Source organism: Pristis pectinata, chromosome 11, assembly GCF_009764475.1.
Source record: "Pristis pectinata isolate sPriPec2 chromosome 11, sPriPec2.1.pri, whole genome shotgun sequence".
NCBI lineage: Eukaryota > Metazoa > Chordata > Chondrichthyes > Rhinopristiformes > Pristidae > Pristis > Pristis pectinata.
This window is the reverse complement of record NC_067415.1, coordinates 11,783,749-11,806,984: the sequence shown is the minus strand read 5'-3', so window position 1 is coordinate 11,806,984 and position 23,236 is coordinate 11,783,749. Positions and strand designations below refer to the sequence as shown.

The window sequence follows — 23,236 nt, the reverse complement described above, 5'->3', positions numbered from 1 at the left end:
TGGAGGAATTCTGCAGGTCAGGCAGCATCTGCGGAAGGAAATGGATGTTCAACGTTTTGGGTCGAAACCCTTCATCCAGCCCAGGTGAAGGGTCTCGACCAGAAACATCGACTGTCCATTTCCCTCCACAAATGCTGCCTGACCTGCTGAGTTCCTCCAGCACTTTGTGTTTTGTTACAGTTCTGACATGCATTGATAGGAGTTCAGAAGACAATTTACTGCCTGTAAAATAGAACTGATTTCTAGATCAAGATCAAAAAATTCAGCACCTACTACAGTCTTTTCTTTCCAAATAAGTATGGGTCCCCAGTCACTCCAATGGCCTCCAGTGGCATAATTTTCATAAATCATGGATCTTAGATGAAAGAAATAGCATTTTGCAGGATCAACATTTGGCAAACGAAATGATAGATCATGAATTAATTCTGTCTGTAAAGAAGAACAATGTTGGAGAGTGACTGAATTATCACATTAAAAACAAGCAACTTTAGATTACATAGAACATAGAACATTACAGCACAGTACAGGCCCTTTGGCCCACGATGTCGTGCCGATATTTTATCCTGCTCTAAGATTGATCTAACCCTTCCCTCCCATATAGCCCTCCATTTTTCTATCATTCATGTGTCTATCTAGGAGTTTCTTAAATGTCCCTAATGTACCTGCCCCCACAACCTCTGCCAGCAGTGCGTTCCACACACCCACAATCTGTTTAAAAAAGCTTACCTCTGACATCCCCCTTATGCCTTCCTCCAATCACCTTAAAATTATGCCCCCTTGTGTTAGCCATTTTTGCCCTGGGAAAAAGTCTCTGACCATCCACTTGATCTATGCCTCTTATCATCTTGTACACCTCTATGAAATCACCTCTCATTCTCCTTCGTTCCAAAGAGAAAAGTCCTAGCTCACTCAACTTTCCCATATCATCTGCTCCTATCCCTCTCCAAGGCTACGGCAAAGGTCAAGGAGTTATGGTTAGTCTCTCCAAAATGGTCTCCCACCGAGAGATCTGAAACCTGATCAGGGTCATTGCCTAGTACCAGGTCCAGTATGGCCTCTCCTCTAATCAGCCTGTCCATATACTGTGTCAGGAATCCTTCCTGTACACACCGAACAAACTCTGCCCCATCTATCCCCTTTACACTAAGGAGGTGTCAATCAACATTAGGGAAGTTGAGATTAGGTCAGTTTATTGTCATTTACACCACAGTGCAATGAAATTCCTAGCTTGTATGAAGCTAACAGAGTAAACAGTAGACATAGAAATAATAAATATAGCAATAAATACAGGGTATTTATGTAAGAAAGTAAAAAGCTGCAGAGAGTAATGGATTCAGCCCAATACATCACGGGCATATCGCCTCCCCACCATTGAAAGTATCTACATGAGGCAATGCCTCAAGAAGGTAACGTCCATCATCAAAGATCCCCACCATCTGGGCCATGCCATCTTCTCGCAGCCTGAAGTCCCTCACCACCAGGTTCAAGAACAGCTACTTCCCTTCAACCATTCGCTTCTTGAGCAAACCTGCACAATCCTAATCACCACCTCAGTAGAACAACACTATGACCACTTTGACCACTTTGCACTACAATGAACTTTTGTCTTCTTTTGTTCTAATTCTGTTCTTTCTTGTAAAATTTGTGTTGAATTTATGTTTACTCTTTGTTTTTTTCTTGTGAATGCTCCTTATATGACGATACCTGCCTGTGATGCTGCTGCAAGCGAGTATTTCATTGCATCTGCGCACACGTGTACAGTACTTGTGCGTATGACAATAAATTTGACTTTAACTTTGAATACAGCAATGGATGCAAAACAGCAGAATGGTGCCAAGATTGTACTGCATTTATAATGTTTGCTTCATCACTTGTCCTCCAGACACTGAGTGTCGGTATTTTACAGGTACCAGTCACCATCTGCTCTCTAACATGGGCACTATCTATGAACAATCTTTTGAGAGATAGTATTTAACCAAAGCTCAAGAGTATGGGGGTAAGTGAGTGATTGGGTGTGACCGAAGAGGACACTGTAGCTCACTCCTATGAACAACTTTCTGACAGAAAATATTTATAACCAAACTTCAACGCTGAAGAGGACATTGTAGACCACGCCTTTGCATCAGCTGCACAGGCTACCAGGTATAAGTAGGTTTATGAGTCGGTAGCTCAGTTACTCTTACCCTTGTCACCTGTGGACTACCCTAGCCCCAGAAGAGTCCAATTATTTCTCCAGGTAGGCATGGTAGTGTAGCAGTTAGCGTACCGCTATTACAGCACCAGCGACCTGGGTTCATTTCCCGCCGCCGTCTGTAAGGAGTTTGTACGTTCTCCCCATGACTGAGTGGGTTTCCTCCGGGTGCTCCGGTTTCCTCCCACATTCCAAAGACATACGGGTTAGGAAGTTGTGGGCATCCTATGTTGGCACCAGAAGCGTGGCGACACTTGCGGGCTGCCCCCAGAACACTCTACACAAAAGGTGCATTTCACTGTGTGTTTCGATGTACATGTGACTAATAAAGATATCTTGTCTTATCTTATCCTTTACTGCCACCATAATGATCTCAGTGCAGAATAGGAAGGAAGGGCTACAAATCCCATTGAAGCACTTAGAGTCATAGGGTAATACAGCAAGGAAACAGTCCCTTTGGCCCAACTCATCCATGACAACCAAGGTGCCCATCTAAGCTAGTCTCATTTGCCTGCATTTGACCCATATCCTTCTAAGCCTTTCCTATCCATGTACCTGTCCAAATGTCTTTTAAGCATTGTTATTGCACCTGCCTCAACTACTTTTTCTGGCAGCTCATTCCATATACGTGACACCCACTGAGTGAAAAAGTTGCCCCTCCAGTCCAGTTTAAATCTTTCTGCTCTCACCTTAAACCTATGCCCTTTAGTTTTTTGTTCATTTCCCTGAGAAATAAAGACTGTGACCATTCACCCTATCTGTGCCCCTCATGATTTTAAAAACTTTTATAATGTCACCCCTCAGTCTCCTACTTTCCAAGGAATAAGGTCCTGGCCTGCCCAACCTCTCCCCGTAACTCAGGCCTTCGATTCCTGGCAATATTCACGTAAATCTTCTTGAAAGCTCCCAGGAAGAAGTACTGCAAAATTGCTTGCATCTTGCCTGTGATTTTTCCATCCAAAAACTTATGATCTTGGGCTACGAATGTGCAAGTCAGCTGATATTTACTTCTCACCAACACTCATTCCAGAATTCTCTGAAGAGAAATCTAACATTATGGAGTATGAGTGGAGGGGAATGAAGCTGTAGAATCATCAGGAGTTTCAAACAATGTTCTAGCATAAATGCTGAAGGATAGCAGAGGTGCTTATGATTGGCTGCCAAAACTCATGATTAGATTGCAGTCTCATAATGGCCTTTAGTTCCCGGACACTCTTGGATCTCCCCTGGTGCTTCACAGAATGAATCAGAAAATATTCTATTGTATAATGTGTAGTCACTAAGCCCAGGCAGCAACCTTTGTTTCTGCTCCCTGCAGGGTTGGTGGTACTTTCAAATGAGCAACATTAGTTCGCCACCAATTAAATATCTCTTCCAAATTTCACTGCCATTTGGAAATGGAAATCAGAAGAGATAGACTGCATCGAAATTACCCGTCTTATATGCCATCACTTAAAAACAAAATTAACCCTGTTGTGCCTTGAGACGAACACAGCAGGCGAAGAGATTTGGTAGATTTTGAAACCCAAAGGTTTTAGTACAGTAAGAGGGCATTCAACTCTTTTTGTCTGTGGTGAACTTAGCCCTTCTCAAGGGCTGAATTTCAACAGACTTTTTTTTACTCTTTCCAAACTAATTGAATCTTTTGGACTTTATCCTCGTGGTCTTTTGTATTCTTTATGCAATCATCTAGTGCCTATAGGAAGAATTACAGGCAGAGCTGAGGCAGAATTAGTAAGGGTGTTAAGGGCCAGCCATTTCTTAAACACATTGGGATAGGGATTCATTTTATTTTAAATCTTAAAATAGTATACAAAGGAGTTTTATGCAAATACATTAACCAGGGGAAATTAAGCCCTCTTCCCTGTTCAGTGATGGATTTTATGAATCATATTAAATTCCCTTCATTTAGAATAAACCTTGTTCAGTTTGAATTAAAATGTAATAGATTTGAAAGTATCTTACAACGTTCACTTTTTATAAATCTACCTGCACTTATTCAAAAGCTTTTGTACCACTTTATTTCCCCCATCATTCTCACTCCTAAAGTTTATTTCAATAACTGTGATTCTGACATGTCAACATTTGCCATTGTTTTCCACAGATGCTACTTAACCCAATGAGTTCCTCCAGCTGTCTATTTTCTGTCCATTTATCAGGTTGCATTTATATAGTGACTGTAACATGGTTAATAAAATATCCCACGGTCCTCCTAGGTTGTGTTATCAGACAAAGATGACATGAAACCACATGTGGAGACAATAGCACAGACTGGGTGAAAGAGAGAGCTCAATGGGGGAGAGATTTGTAGAGACATAGAAACTGAGGAAAGGATATAAGGGATGAATGGATACAAGGGACATAAGCCACATAACGCTGAAAGTAAGGTTGTGACAGGCTCCAGCACCAGAACTCACGATATACATACCTGCCAGTCTGAGTCCAAGTTGCTTTTGTATTTCATCTCATACTGAAGAAAATATGAATTTCTATTCTTCAGTTTGTCCCATTCCAACAAAATCTCTTCCTTCCCAGTCAGTTTGGCTGTCAGGATTTGTGGTGGATTCATTTTCACTGAGATAATAAGACACAGTACAAAATTAGAATATTCGCAAAATGTAGCCCTGGCTTCTATTGTAGAAGATAGAGTGCCCCCTGTGAAGGACAGGGAGCTGACTTGTCATAGACTTATCATCCATACAAACCATTCCTGGGGAATGAGCAGGTTCTGTTTTTATCAATGTCATTAAATCAATTTTGTCCATGTCAGAAAATACACTAAAATCACTCGATATGGTAGCCATACCTCTATGATATTGTAATGAATGGCATTAAAAACACATAAGACTGATAAGAAAGAACAAGTACTAAAAGTGGAGAGAGAGAGGAAACTAGTTTTGCCATTCATAGGAACGAACATGAGTACGTCCGTTAGACTTTTGAATTTAATAATATAATGGGAGCTCATTCTTATGTAGAGGGGGCCATAGGTTGTGCATTCATAACCTAGGGATGGCTTGTATTTAGTTTTCTGCCTTACTTAGCCAGCAGGCTGTTGAACATTTCATTCATTCTGGCACAACATTAAGAAGGATAGCATTTAATGCCACAGTAGCTCATTGCTCCCAAGAATGTGGCAGTGAACTGCTGCAGTCCATGTGGGTGAAATGGCATTGAAGGACTTTGACCCAATAAATGATTGAGGTGCAGTGATGTACCTTTGCAAAGCCGTGAGACTAGGAAGGGAATTGGGAGTTGGTGGTACTCCTTGTGTTTGCCTATTGTGTCTGCAGATTTTCATAGATGCACCATAGAAAGCATCTTAGCTTGCTATGGCAACTGCTCTGCCCAAGTCCACAAGAAATTGAAGAGTTGTGAACGCATCCCAGTCCATTGCACAAACCAACCTCCCCTCCATTGACACTGTCTACATTTCCCGCTGCCTCAGAAAAGCAGCCAACATGATCAAGGATCCCTGCCACCCCAGTCATTCTCTCTTCTCCCCTCTCCCTTTAGGCAAAAGGTACAATAGCCTGAGAGCACAAACCACCAGACTCAAGGACAGCTTCTATCCCACTGTTATCAGACTCTTGAATGGACCTCTCAAACGGTAAAAAGTGAACTCTTGATCTCCCACTCTACCTCATCATGGCCTTTGCACTTTATTTGTCTACTCATATGGCACTTTCTCCATGGCTGTAACATTATATTCTGCACTCTATTTTCTTTCTGCTACCTCAATGTAATTATGTATAGCATGATCTGTCTGGATGGCATGCAAACCAAAACCTTTTCGCTGTTTCTCGATAAGATATCTTTATTAGACACATGTACGTCAAAACACACAGTGAAATGCATCTTTTGTGTAGAGTGGCCTGGGGGGGAGCAGCCCGCAAGTGTCGCCACATTTCCGGCACCAACATATCATGCCCACGACTTCCTAACCCATACGTCTTTGGAATGTGGGAGGAAACCGGAACACCCAGAGGAAACCCATGTAGACACAGGGAAAACGTACAAACTCCTCACAGACAGTGGCCGGAATTGAACCCGGGTCTCTGGCGCTGTAATAGCATTACGCTAACTGCTACACTACTGTGTAATAATAATCTAACACCATAGTATGAGTTTGGGAGGAGTTGTGTGAGAAGTAGATGGGACACACTGCAGCTCTATTGCATTGGTGGTGGAAGGAATGGATGATTGAAGTGGTGATTGGGCTGTGAATGAGCACAGAATGCTTTGTCCTGGATGGTGTCAGGCTACACAGAACAAGGAACGCAACAATCAAACATTTGTCACCCAACCGTTCTTTATAAGAATGGAAGTTCACAAAAGGCTAATCACATTCCCATTTACTGATTAACAATTTAATGTCATCAGATTAAGAAAGGTAATTGAGCTAATGTTACATTGGAAGGAAGGGACTGACTGAACCTAATTTACAAATGAAGAACCAAAATGTAATTAACTGGGTGTTAGGAAAAGGAGATCAGGCTGTGAAATAGTGGCCTAATGAAGCCAAAGGTCACGGCTTTGATTTTCTTTCTTCACTAACCCCCTGAATTTTTTTTCATGGGTCATGAGTGTGAGATGTTGCATTTTGGGAAGACAAATGAATGTAGGACTTTCACAGTGATTGGTAGGTCCCTGAGGATTGTTGTAGAACAGAGGGACCTAGCAGTACAAATACATGATTTCCTGGAAGTGACATCACAAGGGTGGTGAAGAAGGCTTCTGGCACGCTGACCTTTGTCAGTCAGGGCAGTGAGTAAAGAAGTTGGGATGTTATGTTGCAGTTGTATAAGGTGTTGGTGAGGCCACATTTGGAATATTGTGTTCAGTTTCGGTCGCCCTGTTATAGGAAAGATGCCATTAAGCTGGAATGAGTGCAGAGGAGATTTATGAGGATGTTGCCAGGTCTCAAAGGACTGAGTTATGGAGAGCAAGTTGGGATTTTTTTTCATTGGAGTGTAGGAGAATGAGGGATGATCCTGTAGAGGTATATAAAATTATAAGGGGCATGGCATAAATAGGGTAAATGCACACCCCATCTGAAGACACAAATGTCTTTTTTCCCACTGTTGGGAAATCAAGAACTAGCAGGTTTAAGGTCAGAGTGGAGAGATTTAATAGGAACCTGAGGGGCAACTTTTTCACCCAGAGGGTGGTCAGTATATGAAATGAGCTGCCTGAGGAAGTGGTTGAGGCAGGTACATTGACAACATTTAAAGGGTACATGGACAGTTACATGGATAAGAAAGGTTTAGAGGGATATGGGCCAACGCAGGCAAATGGGACTAGCTTAGATGGGAATCTTGGTCAGCATGGACCAGCAGAGCCAAAGGGCCTGTTTCCATGCTGCATGACTCTATGCTCAAATTGCCATTTCAGAGAGCCAAAGGGCCTGTTTCCATGCTGCATGACTCTATGCTCAAATAGCCATTTCAGAGAGCAATTGAGAGACTACCACATTATTATAAGTCTGGAGACACACATACAACCCTAAGCATATTAGTGAGCCCTTTACAACTGGTGCATGATCGTAATTCCAGATTTATCAAATTAAAAGAATTTAGCTTCCCACTAACGCCATGGTGGGATCTGAACCCACATCACCAGATCAATATTCTAGGACATTGGATGATTAGTTCAGTTGTATCACTGCTGTTTGACTCCCACCCATCTTAGCTGTGTTGTAGTGGGAAGAGAAATGGCTGACAATAATATCTGGAGACAATTAATAGAAAGTTGTGATCTCGCCTTCCCTTCCATGTTAAAGAAAATGTACTCCACTCTACCTGCAAAATTCATCGAATTTGGCAGAATATGAATTGGTTGCAAAATATGGACACTTGACCCCTCAAGCCTGCACTGTCAATTAATAATTGCCGATTTAATTATCTTCTCAACTCCAAATTCTAGTCTACCCATGGTAATTTTTCATTCCCTTATTTATCAAGAATCTATCTGCCTCAATTTCCACCATCTTTTGAGGAAGCAAGTTTCCAAGGCACACAATCATCTGAGAGAACACATTTTGCCTCTTCTCTGTTTAAAAGGAAAACTCCTTATTTTTAAAGTAAGATCCCTAGCTTGAGATTCTCTGGGAACTAGAAGGAACTTCTACACCCTGTCAAGACCCCTCAGAATCATGTATATTTCAATCATCACTTGTCACTTTCTGAGACTCCTGCATATACAAACTAGCCTTTTTAACAGTTCCTCATAAGATCAATACAGCATAAGTCTAGTAAGACTTCTGTGAACTGCTTCCAACACATAAACATCCTTTCTCAAACTGGAGGGCAAATACATTACCCCAGGTGTATCTCCCTACTTTTCTGTTAAATTCAGCTCCCCTTACAATAAACAAAAATATCCTGTTAGATTTCCTAATTATTCGCTGTACCTGCATACTAACCTTTTGCACTTGAACATCCATATCACTTCTGCATCTCAAAACTCTGATTTCTCACCATTTAGATAATATGCATCTAATTTAGTTTTCCTACCATTTTACATTTTCCCATGTTGTACTCAATTTGCCAGATCTTTGCCCACTCACTTAACCTATCCATATCCCTCTGTGTCCTTGTAGCCTCTTCACAACTTACTCTCCTGCCTTTTGTTGTGTCTTCAGCAAATTTAGCAACTATTCCTTCACTTTGTTCATCCAAATCAGTTATATATATTGTAACATGTTGAGGTGCCAGCTCCTGTCACACCATGTATTTGCATTGCTCCAGTAAAAGACCCAATTATGCCTCTTATCAGTTTCCTGTTAGCCACTCAATCTTTTATCCTTGCTGATGTATTACCCCACGTATCATGAGTTTTTACTTTCTGCAATAACCTTTGAGGCAGCACTTTATCAAACACAATTAAAAATAAAAAAAAACTGCTCATTCAGGAAATCTGAAATAAAAACAGAAAATTCCTTATCAAAATCCTTCTGGATATCTAAACATGGTACATTCACTGGTTCCCTTTTATTAACTGCATAAATTACTTCTTCAAATAACTCCAATAAATTGATCAAACATGATTTCCCCTTGACAAAACCACATTCACTTTGCCCATGTTTCAGAATAGAACATGTTGACACCAAAGTACTTTTAGTACAACCCAATAATCATGATATTTTATGCAGTTGCCTGTATCTAGATTTTGTCAAATGCAAAGAAATGAAGATTGGTGCAAACCAAGTTCGGGGTCAGGAATGAAATTTATGAATGATGTTGGAAATATGCTCTATTCAGTTATGTTCCTCGGGACCGTACCACAATCAGGAAGGCTGTAGTATTGTGACTAGATTACCTAATCCCTCCATCCCTCTTCACAGCAATGCAATCTCCTGAGTAAATTAACCAGGAGAGAAAAACATGGCAAGTATAAAGTTGTACTGTCCACAATGGAGGTAATGTAATAGGAAGAGCAGACATACAGAAGCCTGAAGTCCCAGACCACCAGGTTCAAGAATAGCTACTTCCATTCAACCAATTGGTTCTTGAACAAACTGGCAAAATCCCAATCACTACAGTTTTGCAACAGTACGACCACTTTGATCACTTTGCACTGAAATGGACTTTTTTTTGTTCTAATTGTGATCTTTCTTGTAAAAATTGTGTATAATTTATGTTTAATTTTTGTTTTTCTTGTGAAAGCTGCTTATTTGACGCTATGTGCCTGTGATGCTGCTGCAAGTGAGTTTTTCATTGCAGCTGTGCATACTTGTACTTATGGACATGACAATAAACCGACTTCGATAAAAAATCCTGATACACATTAGCATACCGTGATCTCCAAGCAGAAATTTCTGAGGTCTTACTCTTGTTACGTGGTTGTTATCCATAACATAGACATAGAGCCACTTATAATCGGCAGTGGCTGATTTGACAGTCAAGTGGCAGCCAACATTGCGACTTCCATCCCGTAAATATTGTTGGCATTGCTTCACGGACACCCTTCTTGAGAACCTGGAGGAAGGTGAGAATTGCATCTTTCATGTAAGCTGGATGTAAAGTTATGCATTCCCAGGGGCCACCATTGCCCTTCCAATCACACCTCACAACAGTTGGCTTTACCTTTTTAACCTGATTTGTAAAATGCAGGCAAAAAGCAAACTGCTGTCGGAACTCAGTGGGTCAGGCAGCATTTGTGGAAAGGTGTGAACAGTCGACATTTCAGGTCGAGACCCTTCATCTGGACTGAAAGAGTAGAGGGGAGGTAGGGGAGCAGGTTATCTGAAATTGGAGAATTCAATGTGATCTACCTACTTCCTCCTACACACACATCACGCCACACCCCCTCCCACCCCCAATCAACCTGTTTATTTTCCCTCCTCAATCCACCTGCCCACCACCCATGCACTCCTCCCACTGGTCCCCTCCCCCAACTGTTCCCATCTGCCCACCCCAACTCCCTTATTTGGTTCCACGCTCCACCTTCCTCTCCTATCAGATTCCATCATCTGCAGCCCTTTATCGCCTCCACCCATCACCTCCCAGCCTCTGTCGCTATTCCCGCTCTCCCCTCCTCTATCTGCCCATCACCCCTCCTCGCCTGGATCCACCTATCGCTTGGCAGCTCTTGCTCTGCCCCTTCCCCTCACCTCTTTATACTGCCTATCTTCCCTCAACTCTTTCCGTCCAGATGAAGGGTCTCAACCTGAAATGTTGACTGTCCATTTCCCTCCGCAGATGCTGCCTGACCCGCTTAGTTCCTCCAGCAGATTGTTGTTTGCTCCAGATTCCAGTTCTGCAGTCTCTTATGTCTCAATAACATGCAGGCAATTACTGAGACCATATTAGACTGCATGCTGGGGATGGTAATTTCTCAACCAATATTTTGGAGTTTTCAAATTAATTATTAAATTGGAAAGAAAGCTTTAACATTTGAATGACATATTTAGCTACCTCTGGACGTTTCAAAACAGCTAATGGAATGTTCCTGAAATAGTTGTAGATAAGATAGTCCCAGGCCAATAAATTCACAGCAAGATCCAACAAATATTAATGAATCGGATACTGATAACTAGCTGAATGGTAAATATATGCTAACGCAATAGAAGGGACTTCCCTACTCTTCTCTGAAATACATCAATGAGATCATTCCACATACCCATGGGAATTGCTGAGGTTTTGGTTCTTCTGATGGTGCCATGTTTCCTATATAGTTACGTGTTAAGATTATGAGTTAAGTTGTCTAGACTTGTGCCTTTAACAATGTACCTCAGAGGCAAGAGTGATTCCACTGAGCCACAGCCTATATAATAAAGTAAGTAAGCACAGCACACTATGCGCTGTTATCTCATTAACCTCTGTCTCATATTCTTCATCAAATGCTTTCTAAAAAGGATGAAGAGTGAATCTGCAAGATCCCATTCCTGGTGTGGAAGGTCATTAAATGGGATTAAGGCTCAGAAGTGAAGCTGTAATACATTCGAGTCATTTTATGTAACATGTGCTCCTGTCTATTGGGGTTCCAGATTGGGATTGCAACCTCATACAAAATGACCCTCCCTATTCTATAAGCAAATGCTCCAAGTTTCAATGTAAATGCAAGGGACAGGCAATCAGAGGGACTCATGGAATTCTTTAATAAATGGCCACTCCTATGCCCAGCCAGTAGTCTATAGAAATATTAACCTCAGGCATTTTCGGTCCATGATCACATGATCTTTGAATAATAATGAATTTCTTTGAATAACAATAACAGGCATAGAACCAATTAAGTCTGGCCGTATTTGACCGTGAATACAAACACTGCCAAATTTAATTCATTCCATGCCTATTTCATTGTTATTCATAGGAATTTACCCTTGGAATAGCGATGCTTAATGCATGATTATTGTAGCAGCTGGTAACATTGTATTTTTTTTCTTGTATTTCTTTCTGCTGACTCCCACACACAAAACACATATTTTGTGCTCCTAGCCCAGGCTGAATTATCGCAGTACAACACCACTGAAATGAGCCAACCAGCTCCTCACTTCTCTATCATCTTTTCATAGCCCCATTCCTTATTGTTGTCATAAACGTCTCACACTATTCACACTACCTACTCTTTTGCTGACCTTTTGCACATGGACTCCAAAGAAGACTTACATATAATAAACGTAATAATTTATATTTTGTCTTTTGTCTTTGTCTTGCTCCCATGAACAGTTTAGGTAGTTATCATCAGAATATAGGCAGTCCAAATCAGAAGGACCTGTTTTATTAAGCACCAGTCTATGCGGTCCTGTAGAGCAGTGTGAGATAAAAGAACATTGCATTAGGCAGGTATCACAGACATACAATGAAATATACAACATAAAGCAGGAATTCCAAAAGTGCTTTAACTGCCTTTGGTGGACAATCAATAAATCTATTAGAGGATAAAGGCATGACCTCTCTACTCCAGGAGTGACTGAAAGGTTAAGCAGAATAAAATCAATATCTTTAAAAGGAAGCTAAGTAAGGAAATAAGAAAATAAAGGAATGGGATTGGCTAATGGGGTTAGAAGAAGATAGATGGGTAAAGTTTCTTTAGAGCATAAATACCAGTGTGGAGATACAAGGGACTGCAGAGGCAGAAATCTGGAGTAAAAAGCAAAGTGCTGGAGGAACTCAACAGGTCAGGCAGCAGCTGTGAAGGGAAATGGACAGTCGACATTTCAGATCAAGACTGTTCATCCAATGAAACATTGACTGTCCATTTCCTTCCACAGATGCTGCCTGACCCATTGAGTTTCTCCAGCATTTAGATTTGTTTTAATAACAGCATGGACCATTTGGGCTTAATGACCTGTTTCTATTGTCTTTCGCTGCTGTCAATTCAATCTTACCTTGTTTCCCATTTCCTTTCATAAATTTAAGGCCCGGTTTTGAAGCTTCTGAAAGCATTACTTCTTCAAAGTAACTCAAAAATTTACTTCTGACTATCTTTCCCATTCGCTTCAAAACAACCAGTATAGTCTCAGTGGCATGCAGGACTTTTTCCTGAATTGAGTTCTCAATGCTTTTCCTCCTCAGTGCATTGCATTGGTTCCTTTTATAACTCCTTCTTTCCAAAGACCTTTGTGTCAGCTCATCGGCCCACAATCTACTAAAACTGAGCTTTAAGCCATGTCATCAAAACTCTCTCAATCAATTTTTAGTATTGATGGGGAAAAATGTCAGCATGAATGTGGCAGACCAAAGATACTGTTTCTGTGTTGAATGACTCTTTGACTCTACTTTGTCTTCTGCTGTCCTTTTCAATCTTGGCACTGTAGTCTTGTACTACCTATGTGATGAATTGATCTGTATGGATGGCTTGCAAAACAAAGTTTTACACTGTACCTTGGTACATGTGACAATAATAAACCAATTTTCCAAGAATGCAAATGATAAGGCTAAGTTTGGATTATGTTATTTTCCCCTTTAACAAATGCATAAGTAGTTGTGTGTTGTGCATCACGTTTGACATTTGTGTCCAGTGACTTCAATGGGTGCGAATCTCTGAAGCGGAGCAAAAGACACCACTATATACTTGAAAAATTGTCAGAAGTTGTTTGCCATCATCTAACAATGGGCAACTAATTAACGTGAACATCTCTTAGCATGTTAATGGAAGCATCAATGCCTTGTTTATTCTCTGGGTCTCTGAATAGCTCCTCTCTTCATAGCCTCTTCATTTTGGCCACAGGCTCTTTGGGAATAATATAACAATTATCCCTGAGTGCCCTGCTAATTATCAAACACTTTTCTTATCTGTTGAGTACCAAGGTGTATGACTGAAGCCTCACCTGTCCAGGGTAGTAACCTAACCTCTGAAACACCAGTGAAATAGCATGATGGTCAGGAAAAGACACATTGATCCTGTCCCACACAATTGGATTGCAACACACACCCTAATCATATGAAAGCGTCTGGGAGAAGTCCCACCCCGGACATTCTCTTTTCCTACCTTGGAGTGACCCAAGCTACTCCAGGAGACAGCTCCAACCCTAACTACTGTTGCCACATTGATCATTCCTACCAGGCATCCTCTGCCTCAACCAGTAGCAGGCCAGCAGGCGACCAAGAGCCAAAAATAAATCAGCTGGAGCTGTCAACCTGTTCCATAGTTCCCTTGGAAAAGAATTACTCCCTGACACCCTGCCTAATGTGACATAAGAGTTTGACCCTGGCCCTGCCTGACCTTGTTGTTCAAAAGGAGCAGTTTGCACAAAAGCGTTAGTCCTTTAATCATTTTATAAGCTGCATCAAATCACCTTCAGTGTTAGGGTTCACTAAAGGGGGCATTTCCTCTTTCTTTTAAGCTTAATTTGGTAGCTAAATTTGGGATCAATCTATTGGTTCTTCCCAAACATCAATAACACTTATGATGTGCAAAGAGCAAAAACTGGATATTCGTGAGCCATTAATATCAAAGTCATCCAACAAACAATATAGGTGTGTTCTTCATACCATGTTCCTGCAGTTGGAGGCAGTTCATTGGCATCACTGTCTGATTGTCTGAAGTGTCTATGTATAAGCACAACCAGTTAGATATGTTCTTTCTTTTTATCAATTCACATCTTTGCTTCCCTTCAATTGGGCTGCACCAACTCACATGCATTTCCTTCGTAAACCTGTGAGAACATTTATTTATGCAGAGAATTGTATTAGCCTACTACTTTGTACATATTTTTTTATTGCATTCATGCAGTGGAAAGAATCAGAAATGTTCAGCATTGTTCTATCAAGGTGCTAAGGAGTTTGACTGGAAAGGTGTCGGGAAAGAGTTTCAAACATAAAATCAAAACAGAGAATATTGGAAACACTTGGAGGTCAGGCAGCATCTGTAGAGAGAGAAACAGAGTTAACGTCAATGGTCCTGTGGCAGATGGGAGAAGTTTCAAGCTACTTGGTTGGCGAACCCAGGCTTGTTCTGGGATAGGTAAGGAGAGATTTGACACAAGTGTTCAAGATTATGAGGCAAGTAGAAAGGGAAAGACTTTTCCCATTGGAAGGAGGGACATAAATAAAACACGCAGGATTAAAATAGTTGGTAAAATTGTCATTGGAAAGATAAGGTGATTTTTTTTTTAATCCAATGAGTTGTTATATTGTGAATATCTAAAAGGATGGTGGCAGCAGAGTCCATTGATACTTGTTTCTCGATTAAGCCAGCACTTTAAGACGGATAATTTGTAGGCCATTTAGGAAAGGGCAGGGGAACTAATTTCAGAGTGTTTACAAACTTCTCAATGGCATCCTCCTGTGCAATATGGTTTGAAGTTTTTGCAGTGTTCATGTAATGCAATTTGCAGGCACGTTGTCAACAAGAAAACTTGTGGATCCAACTGTTTCTGGATTTCCTGTCAAGATTTCAGTCCTGTTCCTGCTCCATAATTTGCTATGTTTAGAAAGGGCATGGCAATTCTGTCCGAAGTCAGCAGTGTGACCACTTCCACTGAGGGTTCAAATGGCAAATGTCAGGAGGCTCCTGAGTCACTCCTCTAATTTCTCCCTCTCTGCTCCATCAAACCCTGTCATAACTTTCAACACTTTTACGAAGTGTTCCTTTAACCTTCATTGCTTGCAGGACAACAAACCCCAGGTTCTTCAGTAAAGAATACGATGACTCTCAATTTGAATGGCTGGAGAGAAGAAAAAGGAGTGGATGGGCTAGGTCTGAGTTCATGGAGTCGTAAAAGAAATACACGACAAAAGGAGGTCATTCAGCCCATCTGAATCCTTCTCTAAAGTTCTATGCTGGCTTCTCTAAAGTCTATGCTGTTTCCTATCAGTCCCATTCTCCCTACTCTTTCCCAATATGCTGGTAATAGTGCCTATCCGATTCCTTTTTGAAAGAGAAACAAAGGACCGCAGATGCTGGAATCAAGATGAAAAACACAATGATGCTGGAGGAACTCAACAGGCCAAGCAGCATCCGTGGAGAAAAGCAGGCAGTCAACGTTTCGGGTCAGGACCCTTCTTAAGAACGGACCTGACCCGAAACGTTGACATCTTGAAGAATTGTCCTGAAGAAGGGTCCTGACTTGAAACATTGACCTCCTGCTTTTCTCCGTGGATGCTGCCTGGCCTGCTGAGTTCCTCCAGCACCATAGTGTTTTACATCCTTTTTGAAAGCTCTGATTGACTCTGTTGCCAGCATCTTAATGGGAGTGATTTACAGATCACTCTGCCTAGAACTTTTTCTCGGTCTTCTTTAATCTTCTGTCCTTCACCTTGAGCCACCTGAAAATGGAAATGTTTCACTTGAGCACCTTGTAAGTAGAGGTGAATAAAAGTTAAAGAAAAAAAAAGACCATAATAGAATCATTGCCAATAAAGACAACTTCCATATCAAAAAGAGATTGAACTTTAGAGAAGAGTTGCCTATATACCCAACATGAGATTTCAGGGAGGTTAAGAAAAGCAAACAATGAGGACAGTGGTACAGCTCGTAGAGCAGTAACCTCACAGCTCCAGTGATCAGGTTCAAATCCTCACCTCTGCTGTTGTCTGTGCGGAGTTCTCCCTTTAACCGCATGGGTTTCTTCCAGGTGCTCCTGCTTCATCCCACCTCCCAAAAATGTGCTGGGTGACGGGTTAATTAACCACAGTAAGTTACCCCTAATGTGTGGATGCATGTTAGAATCTAGGGAGAGGGGAGTTGATGAGTATGTGGGGAGAATAAAATGGGTTAGGAAAGGATTAGTGTAAAGATGGGTGGTGAATCAGCATGAAATTGGTGGGCTGAAGGACCTTTTTTTGTGCTGTATCTCTGACAATATAAGAATTTTGTGCACAAATTCAAGATGACAACATACCAATAAAAAAACTGGTCATTAACACCATGAGCTGCCTCTTCATTTGGCTTCCATTTACAGTTTACGTGCTCCATGTTGTGATAGATACATTCTATTTGACTGGAAGCCTCACTTTTCCCTGCCAATATTAAAGACACAAGGGAGTGTTAAACCTTACATGTAAGTGATGTAAACGTAATTCAACAGAAATAAAACTCATAAAGTAACAGCACCATTCTTACAATTCTTTAAAGAACAGCAATTTTTAAAAAGATTTTTCTAAAACAAAGTTTTGCAACTCAGTATACTGACCAGGTATTCGATGAACTCAAATGACGCTGTTTGAGTGCCTTTAAGTTATCAACAACATGACTCACGATTTAAGGAAGTAATTTGACTGTGGCCCACACTACATCAAGAAGTGTGAAACCACCTGTTACAGATATTTCACACAACCTGAGTTTCATACAAAGTTTGGTAGATTTGCAGTTAAGCTGGGTATCGGAAGGTATCACTTGATAGTGTTACAAAAGCAGTGAAGGTTGTAGGCACTCCCACATGTACCATGATATTTATTTCTGAGAAATTTGCAACAGGTTTATCATTACTTACAGGATAACATGATGTTATTTTGAAGAAGTGTAAGGGAGAGATTGCTGGCATTCTACCCAACATTTATCCCTCAATGAACATCACCAAAATAAATAGGTTATCCAGTCACTAACACATTGCTGTTTGTGGGAGCTTACTGCAGAAAATTGGCTGCCATGTTTCAATATTGACTACAATCAAGAGTACCTCATTGGCTTCAGAGTGCTTGAACTTCTTTAGATCCCTGAAAGGAACGTGAATGGCACCATATAAACTTAAGACTTGAAAAAAACAACAAGATGCTGGAGGAAATCAGCAGGCCAGGCAGCAACCATGGAGAAAAGCAGACAGTCAACATTTCGAGTCAGGACCCTTCTTCAGGCCTTGATCTAGATTCCAGCATCTGCAGTCCTTAGTTTCTCTAAACTCAAGACTTCCTATGTTGTATTTCCACTAGGTACCAAATTTAAGTTGCATTTGGTGGGTCAATGCCACAATCTTGATGTAAAGGGTTAAGCTGTAGGCACACTGTGAAGTTACATTTGACCTGACTCCTGAAGACACATATTAAGTCTATCTGGGACTACAAGGAGTGTGGTTTGATAAAGTCATCAGTCAGATCTTCTCACACACTTCCCAAGAACTAAAGACACTCTCTGTAAATACAATGCACATACTTTCAAAGCTTTTATATCGTGATAACTGGGAGCAGATTAAATAAACATTCCTGAAAGCTTGTCTTGCATGCAGCTCACTCTTGGATGTGGCAGTCTCAGAGAGAATGAAAGGGGGTGCATCTGGTTGCGATTATATCCTAGTGAGATATCAGAGACTTCAGAATCAGAATCCGAATCTGAATCAGATTTATTATCTCTGACTTAGATGATGTGAAATTTGCCTTACAGCAGCAGTACAGTGCAAAGACATAGAATTACTATAAATGACAAAAGTAAATAAATAGTGCAAGAAAAATACTCCTTAGTACTTCTTTATACAAAGGATGGGGAAAATCTGCAGGTTCCTTCTTATCTTCAGGGGCATAGAATACAACATGAAAATCTGCCCCTTCCAACTTCTTCATTGCAGAGACCATGTATAATATCTTTAATGTGGACTCCGCTCATTGCTAATTGACTTTTTTTAAATTGAGAATCTCTCCTCATGAGAGGAAGCTGGATAATTTTCTTGAATTTATATGATTATATTCTCCAAGAACATACTTAAGAAGGGAATTGTATTATGTCTAAATACATCATCTTATGGCTGCGGAAATAAGTTTCTGACCCTTCTCTTACAGATGAACTCAGAAAACTCTGAGGGGTGCAGCACAAGTGGTTTATTTTCAGGCACTAAAGCAATGTCTCTAAATCAGAAGTGCACCAATGCTTACCGCCAGACATGTTCACACATCAATAACATCCCACAGAAAATGTGGTAGCTGCACTCAAGAGGGTGGCAGGGATAATTGGCCTGCTGAGTCCAATAGGTATGGTATGGAAAGCATTCTGAGGGGGGAATTGTAGAGGCAGGGATTATCAAGCTTGGCTCTGTTACAGGAAACTTCTGTCTGACTGCTTTGATAGAATGTTTCAGTGAGTATCTAAGTGTGCAGGTGAGGGTAATGGAGTTGATGAGTCTGCATTGACTTCAGTGAAGCCCTTGACAAGATCCTAAATGGTCCAAAAGTAAGAGCCCATGGGATTCAAGGCAAGTTCAGCATATTGGATCCAAAATTGACTGGGTAACAGGAGGCAGAGGGAGATGTTGGAGGGTTGTTTTTGTGATTGAAAACCTGTGACCAGTGATGTACTGCAGGGATCAGTACTGGGACCATTACTGTTTGCTATGTACATTTATTCCTGTTGTGGAACCCCTACAATCACATCCATTCAGTACCTGTACCTCTACCTTAATTTTCTGTCTCTGAACACTGTGTAAATATGGTGTTGCCAGCCCTCTCTTCCACAACAAAACATTTAGTTTTAATTTATTCATTCATAGAATGTGGGTATCACTGCATGGCCTCAACAACCATTGCTTCCTTCTTGACAAATTGGACTCCTGGGCCATTTCAGAGAGCAAAGTGAATTTCATTTCTATGGGTCTACATGGTTATTTTTGTTGAGAGAGGTTCCTTTAAGAGATTTTGCAATTTTGTTATCAACTCTCCCCTTATAATCAGATGACATCACAGAATGAAACAACTTCATACGTAGACAGGCACAGGGTAAAAACTATGGAACAGTGAGTGTTAATTAAGTTGATGCTTATGTATACCAAATAGTACCTTTGTGATGGTCTGGAATCACGTAAAAACCAGACTAGATAAGGATGGTAGATATCCTTTTCTGTGGTGAACCTTTGGGTATTTTTAGCAATTTATAATTCATTTGTGATCACCATTATGCCATGTTCCAGAGTTATTTAACAAAATGAGTTTTAATTTATCAGTTGCCATGCTGACATTTGAACTCGTGTCTCTCAACCAATAGTCCAGTAACTTGATCACTATGCCACTGTACACAATGCCAATGTAGAGCAACATCTCCCAGGCCAACATCCCCAGAATGAATGGGCAGGCTGTAATTATCCCCATGGTCAATGACTCCCAGGCTAATATCCCATTCCAAGCTCTGTCATGGCAAGAGAATTCCAGGAGGAAACAGAAACTAGGGAACAGCACAACACTGTACCTGGCCATTCTGGAAGCAAGATAGCTTTTAATTCCATTAACTGAGGATTATGGAGAATCCTTCTTGAATTTAGTTGTCCTCAGAAATTGATTACCGTTCCACATCTGATGACCTACCAGCTGTGATCCTAATCGATGGGTCCACCTCTGCAGACTGAGATCAAGCAAGGCTACATCATTGCATAAACTCTCTTCTCTATCCTCCAAACTGCAATACTGCAACTCATCCCCAACAAGCTTCCTAATGGGATGGTGTTAATCTACCGACCGGCAGTAAACTGTTTAACCTTCAGTGTTTCTGCTCCAGAAACAGAATAACTCCAACTTTATTCTTCAAGCTACAGCACATAGAAAATGCTTGCATTTTTGCACACGTGAAGGCTGAGTCTAAGCCACTGATGACTCTTTAAGTAAAGAGTGCAAGAATGCTAAACAATCCAGAAGACAAAGATCCTCTACCATTCTATTGTCCAACAATAGCCCCAACAAGATTTGTGGCAAGACCCTACAAACTATGAATCACTTTCCATATCTCAGGAGCCACCTGCCAGCCAGATATTGGTCACAAAATTCACCTTCACCTTCAGAGCCTTGGTGTAGCCCTGGGATGACTGAGGAAGAGAGTGTTTGAAAATTAAGACATCAGACCCAACACTAAGTTTATGGTCTGACATGCAGGTGTTGTCACTGTCCTGCAGGGCTTAGTCATGGAGAGCCCTGAAGTAGGCATTTCAATGTACTGGAGAGATTTCACCGATGTTGTTTCCACAAATTCTTCCAAATCTGTCGTGCAGGTTAGGTAAACCAATCCCAGGTCACCATCTCCAGCAATGAGGCTCTGATCACCACAACTGCCTCTGATGGGTTGACTGATATTCTGTATGGCTGGCACAAGACTCTCTGATCAAGCACCGTACTCTGAGCCCTGTTGCTGTTAACACTGCAAGGACATTCTTAAAATTCCCTTGAAAAAGTGTAACATCCACACTAACTTGTGGGAATTCCTGGCCCACAACTACTCTAATTAGAATCCCTCCCTTCTCTTTCCTTCCTTTCCCTTTCTTTTCCCACTCCTTAAAAATGTATGAGAACCATCCATTTATTTAGAGCTGGTTGTAAGAGCTTATAATTTGCAAGTATTTCCGATGTCAGTAGCTACATTTCAAAAGTGCTTCAATGATATAATCTCATGACATCTGAAACACACCACCCAATTAACAAAACTTACCTAATGCAAAATGAGACAGCTATGAGTTAACAAAGGAAAATTCTGACAACATATTAATAATTTCTGCAGATAGTTATCAGCTTAACTAGAAAGTGATTCATTATTCCCTTTTCTCTGTAGACCAATTATAAAAATGTTGATCTCATCTTAAACATCCTGAAACCAGAAAGAAAAAAATCAAAACACATTGAATCATTCAGTGTGCCAGTATCACCCTATAAGATAATGCAGGGCAGTTAGTAAGTTACAGTAACAAAACGATTTGTTAAACAATAGAACTTAGAGAGGGCATTTTCCTGAGTACCTACTCCCAGATAGCCAAACCAGAATCATCCCATTCAACAATATGTATATCAAGAACAATTGACCACATAATACAATTCTTGATTGAATTTGCACCCAATATTACATCATCAGCTTATGTTACAGAGTAAGGAAAAGATGAGCTTACCAATGCATCTCATGTTGTCTCAAAGTACCTTAATATAGTCATCGTTACGTCTTAGTGAATTCATGCACAGCAAGCTTCCACAAGCAGCGGTGTGAAAATGACCAAACAGCCTGCTATAATAAGTTTGATTGATAAACAGAGGCCATGCCACCAGGGATAACTTCAAAAAATTGGCACAAGAATTTTTATAACATCTCATCCAAAAGACAGCACCTCCAACACTGCAGAGCTTGGTCAGTACTCGAAATTCTAGTTTATCTTTTCATGCTTTCATGCTACAGACGGGACTTGAACCCCAAAACATCTGCTGTAGAGATACGATTGCTGCCAATTGAGTCAGAATGGATTTCTTCAGTGAAGTATTGAGAGAGTGCTGCACTATTAGATGTGATGTTAAACAGAAGGTCCAACTACTAATATCCAAATATTCTCCCTAAAGAATATTTAATTAACCGATCATCAGGACTACTAGCTTGTTAATCTTTCGCAAAGGATTTTCTCATCAACGGACATCAAATTATGTCAAACCAATATCACGTAAGAACCCCAACTCTGAATACCAGTTGGGCTGTAACCAATTGTTTTACCTTGATCCTTGTCTTAAAATTCTTTCTGTACTCACCTTCCCTTGCAGAATGACCGTCAACCTCCTGCAGACTGACAACCATGGCCACACCGATAGCAAGTATTAAGTCCATTTCTGGAAATTGAAATGATTTACGAGCCGAGCACGACACACTCCTTCTGTAATTATTTGTTTGACTCATTGATTTTTTTTTGTGGCTTGGAACCGAATTCATTGAATGTCAGTGTGCCTTTAATTTATAAACTGGTGCAAGTCATGTTTCCTGAACTCACTTCCTGTTGTAAGAACTAGTCACCTTAATCATCTGGGCACCTGTTTTAATGCTTTGGCTGTGGTTTCTGTCGTAGAAAGCCCATAACACATTTGAGAACATGCAACTAGTTTGACTCATTTATAAGCTTTTCATGAACATACATTTATTAGAACCCCATCATAAATTGCAGTTTGAACTATGATCTAACAAATCTAACACTTTATATTTGGATTAAAATTAGTAAAATAATAGTGATAAGGTTGGGATTACTTTAGCATTAAACAGAATAGAGGAAATAGTGTTTCATGTGTAATGGGGAAGGGGAAGTTGAAGAGAAATTGCACTTGTTCAGTAAAAGTTCAAGTTGCAACTACAATGTAGTTCCATATTCTCAAAAGTAAAATCTTTCATGAAAAGACACAATCAAGCAGTGCAATAAAACATGAATCATTTGCTCTTTTTCTTTGCCTTAAGAAA

The 23,236-nt window shown here is 40.6% G+C and overlaps 1 protein-coding gene across 1 annotated transcript in view; it reads right to left on the bottom strand.

The window, feature by feature from the left end:
* The window catches only part of LOC127575645 (cytokine receptor common subunit gamma-like), a 39,169-nt gene extending 16,478 nt beyond the window's left edge, over positions 1-22,691 (bottom strand). The window contains exons 1-7 of the mRNA XM_052025521.1: positions 22,543-22,691; positions 16,980-17,097; positions 14,629-14,792; positions 12,301-12,436; positions 9,989-10,170; positions 4,620-4,765; positions 270-429 (exon numbers count right to left, since the gene is read on the bottom strand). Coding sequence (XP_051881481.1) covers positions 270-429; positions 4,620-4,765; positions 9,989-10,170; positions 12,301-12,436; positions 14,629-14,792; positions 16,980-17,097; positions 22,543-22,687 — 1,051 coding nt within the window. The 5' untranslated portion in view covers positions 22,688-22,691. The remainder of the gene's footprint in view (positions 1-269; positions 430-4,619; positions 4,766-9,988; positions 10,171-12,300; positions 12,437-14,628; positions 14,793-16,979; positions 17,098-22,542) is intronic.
* Between the last annotated feature and the right edge of the window lie 545 nt (positions 22,692-23,236).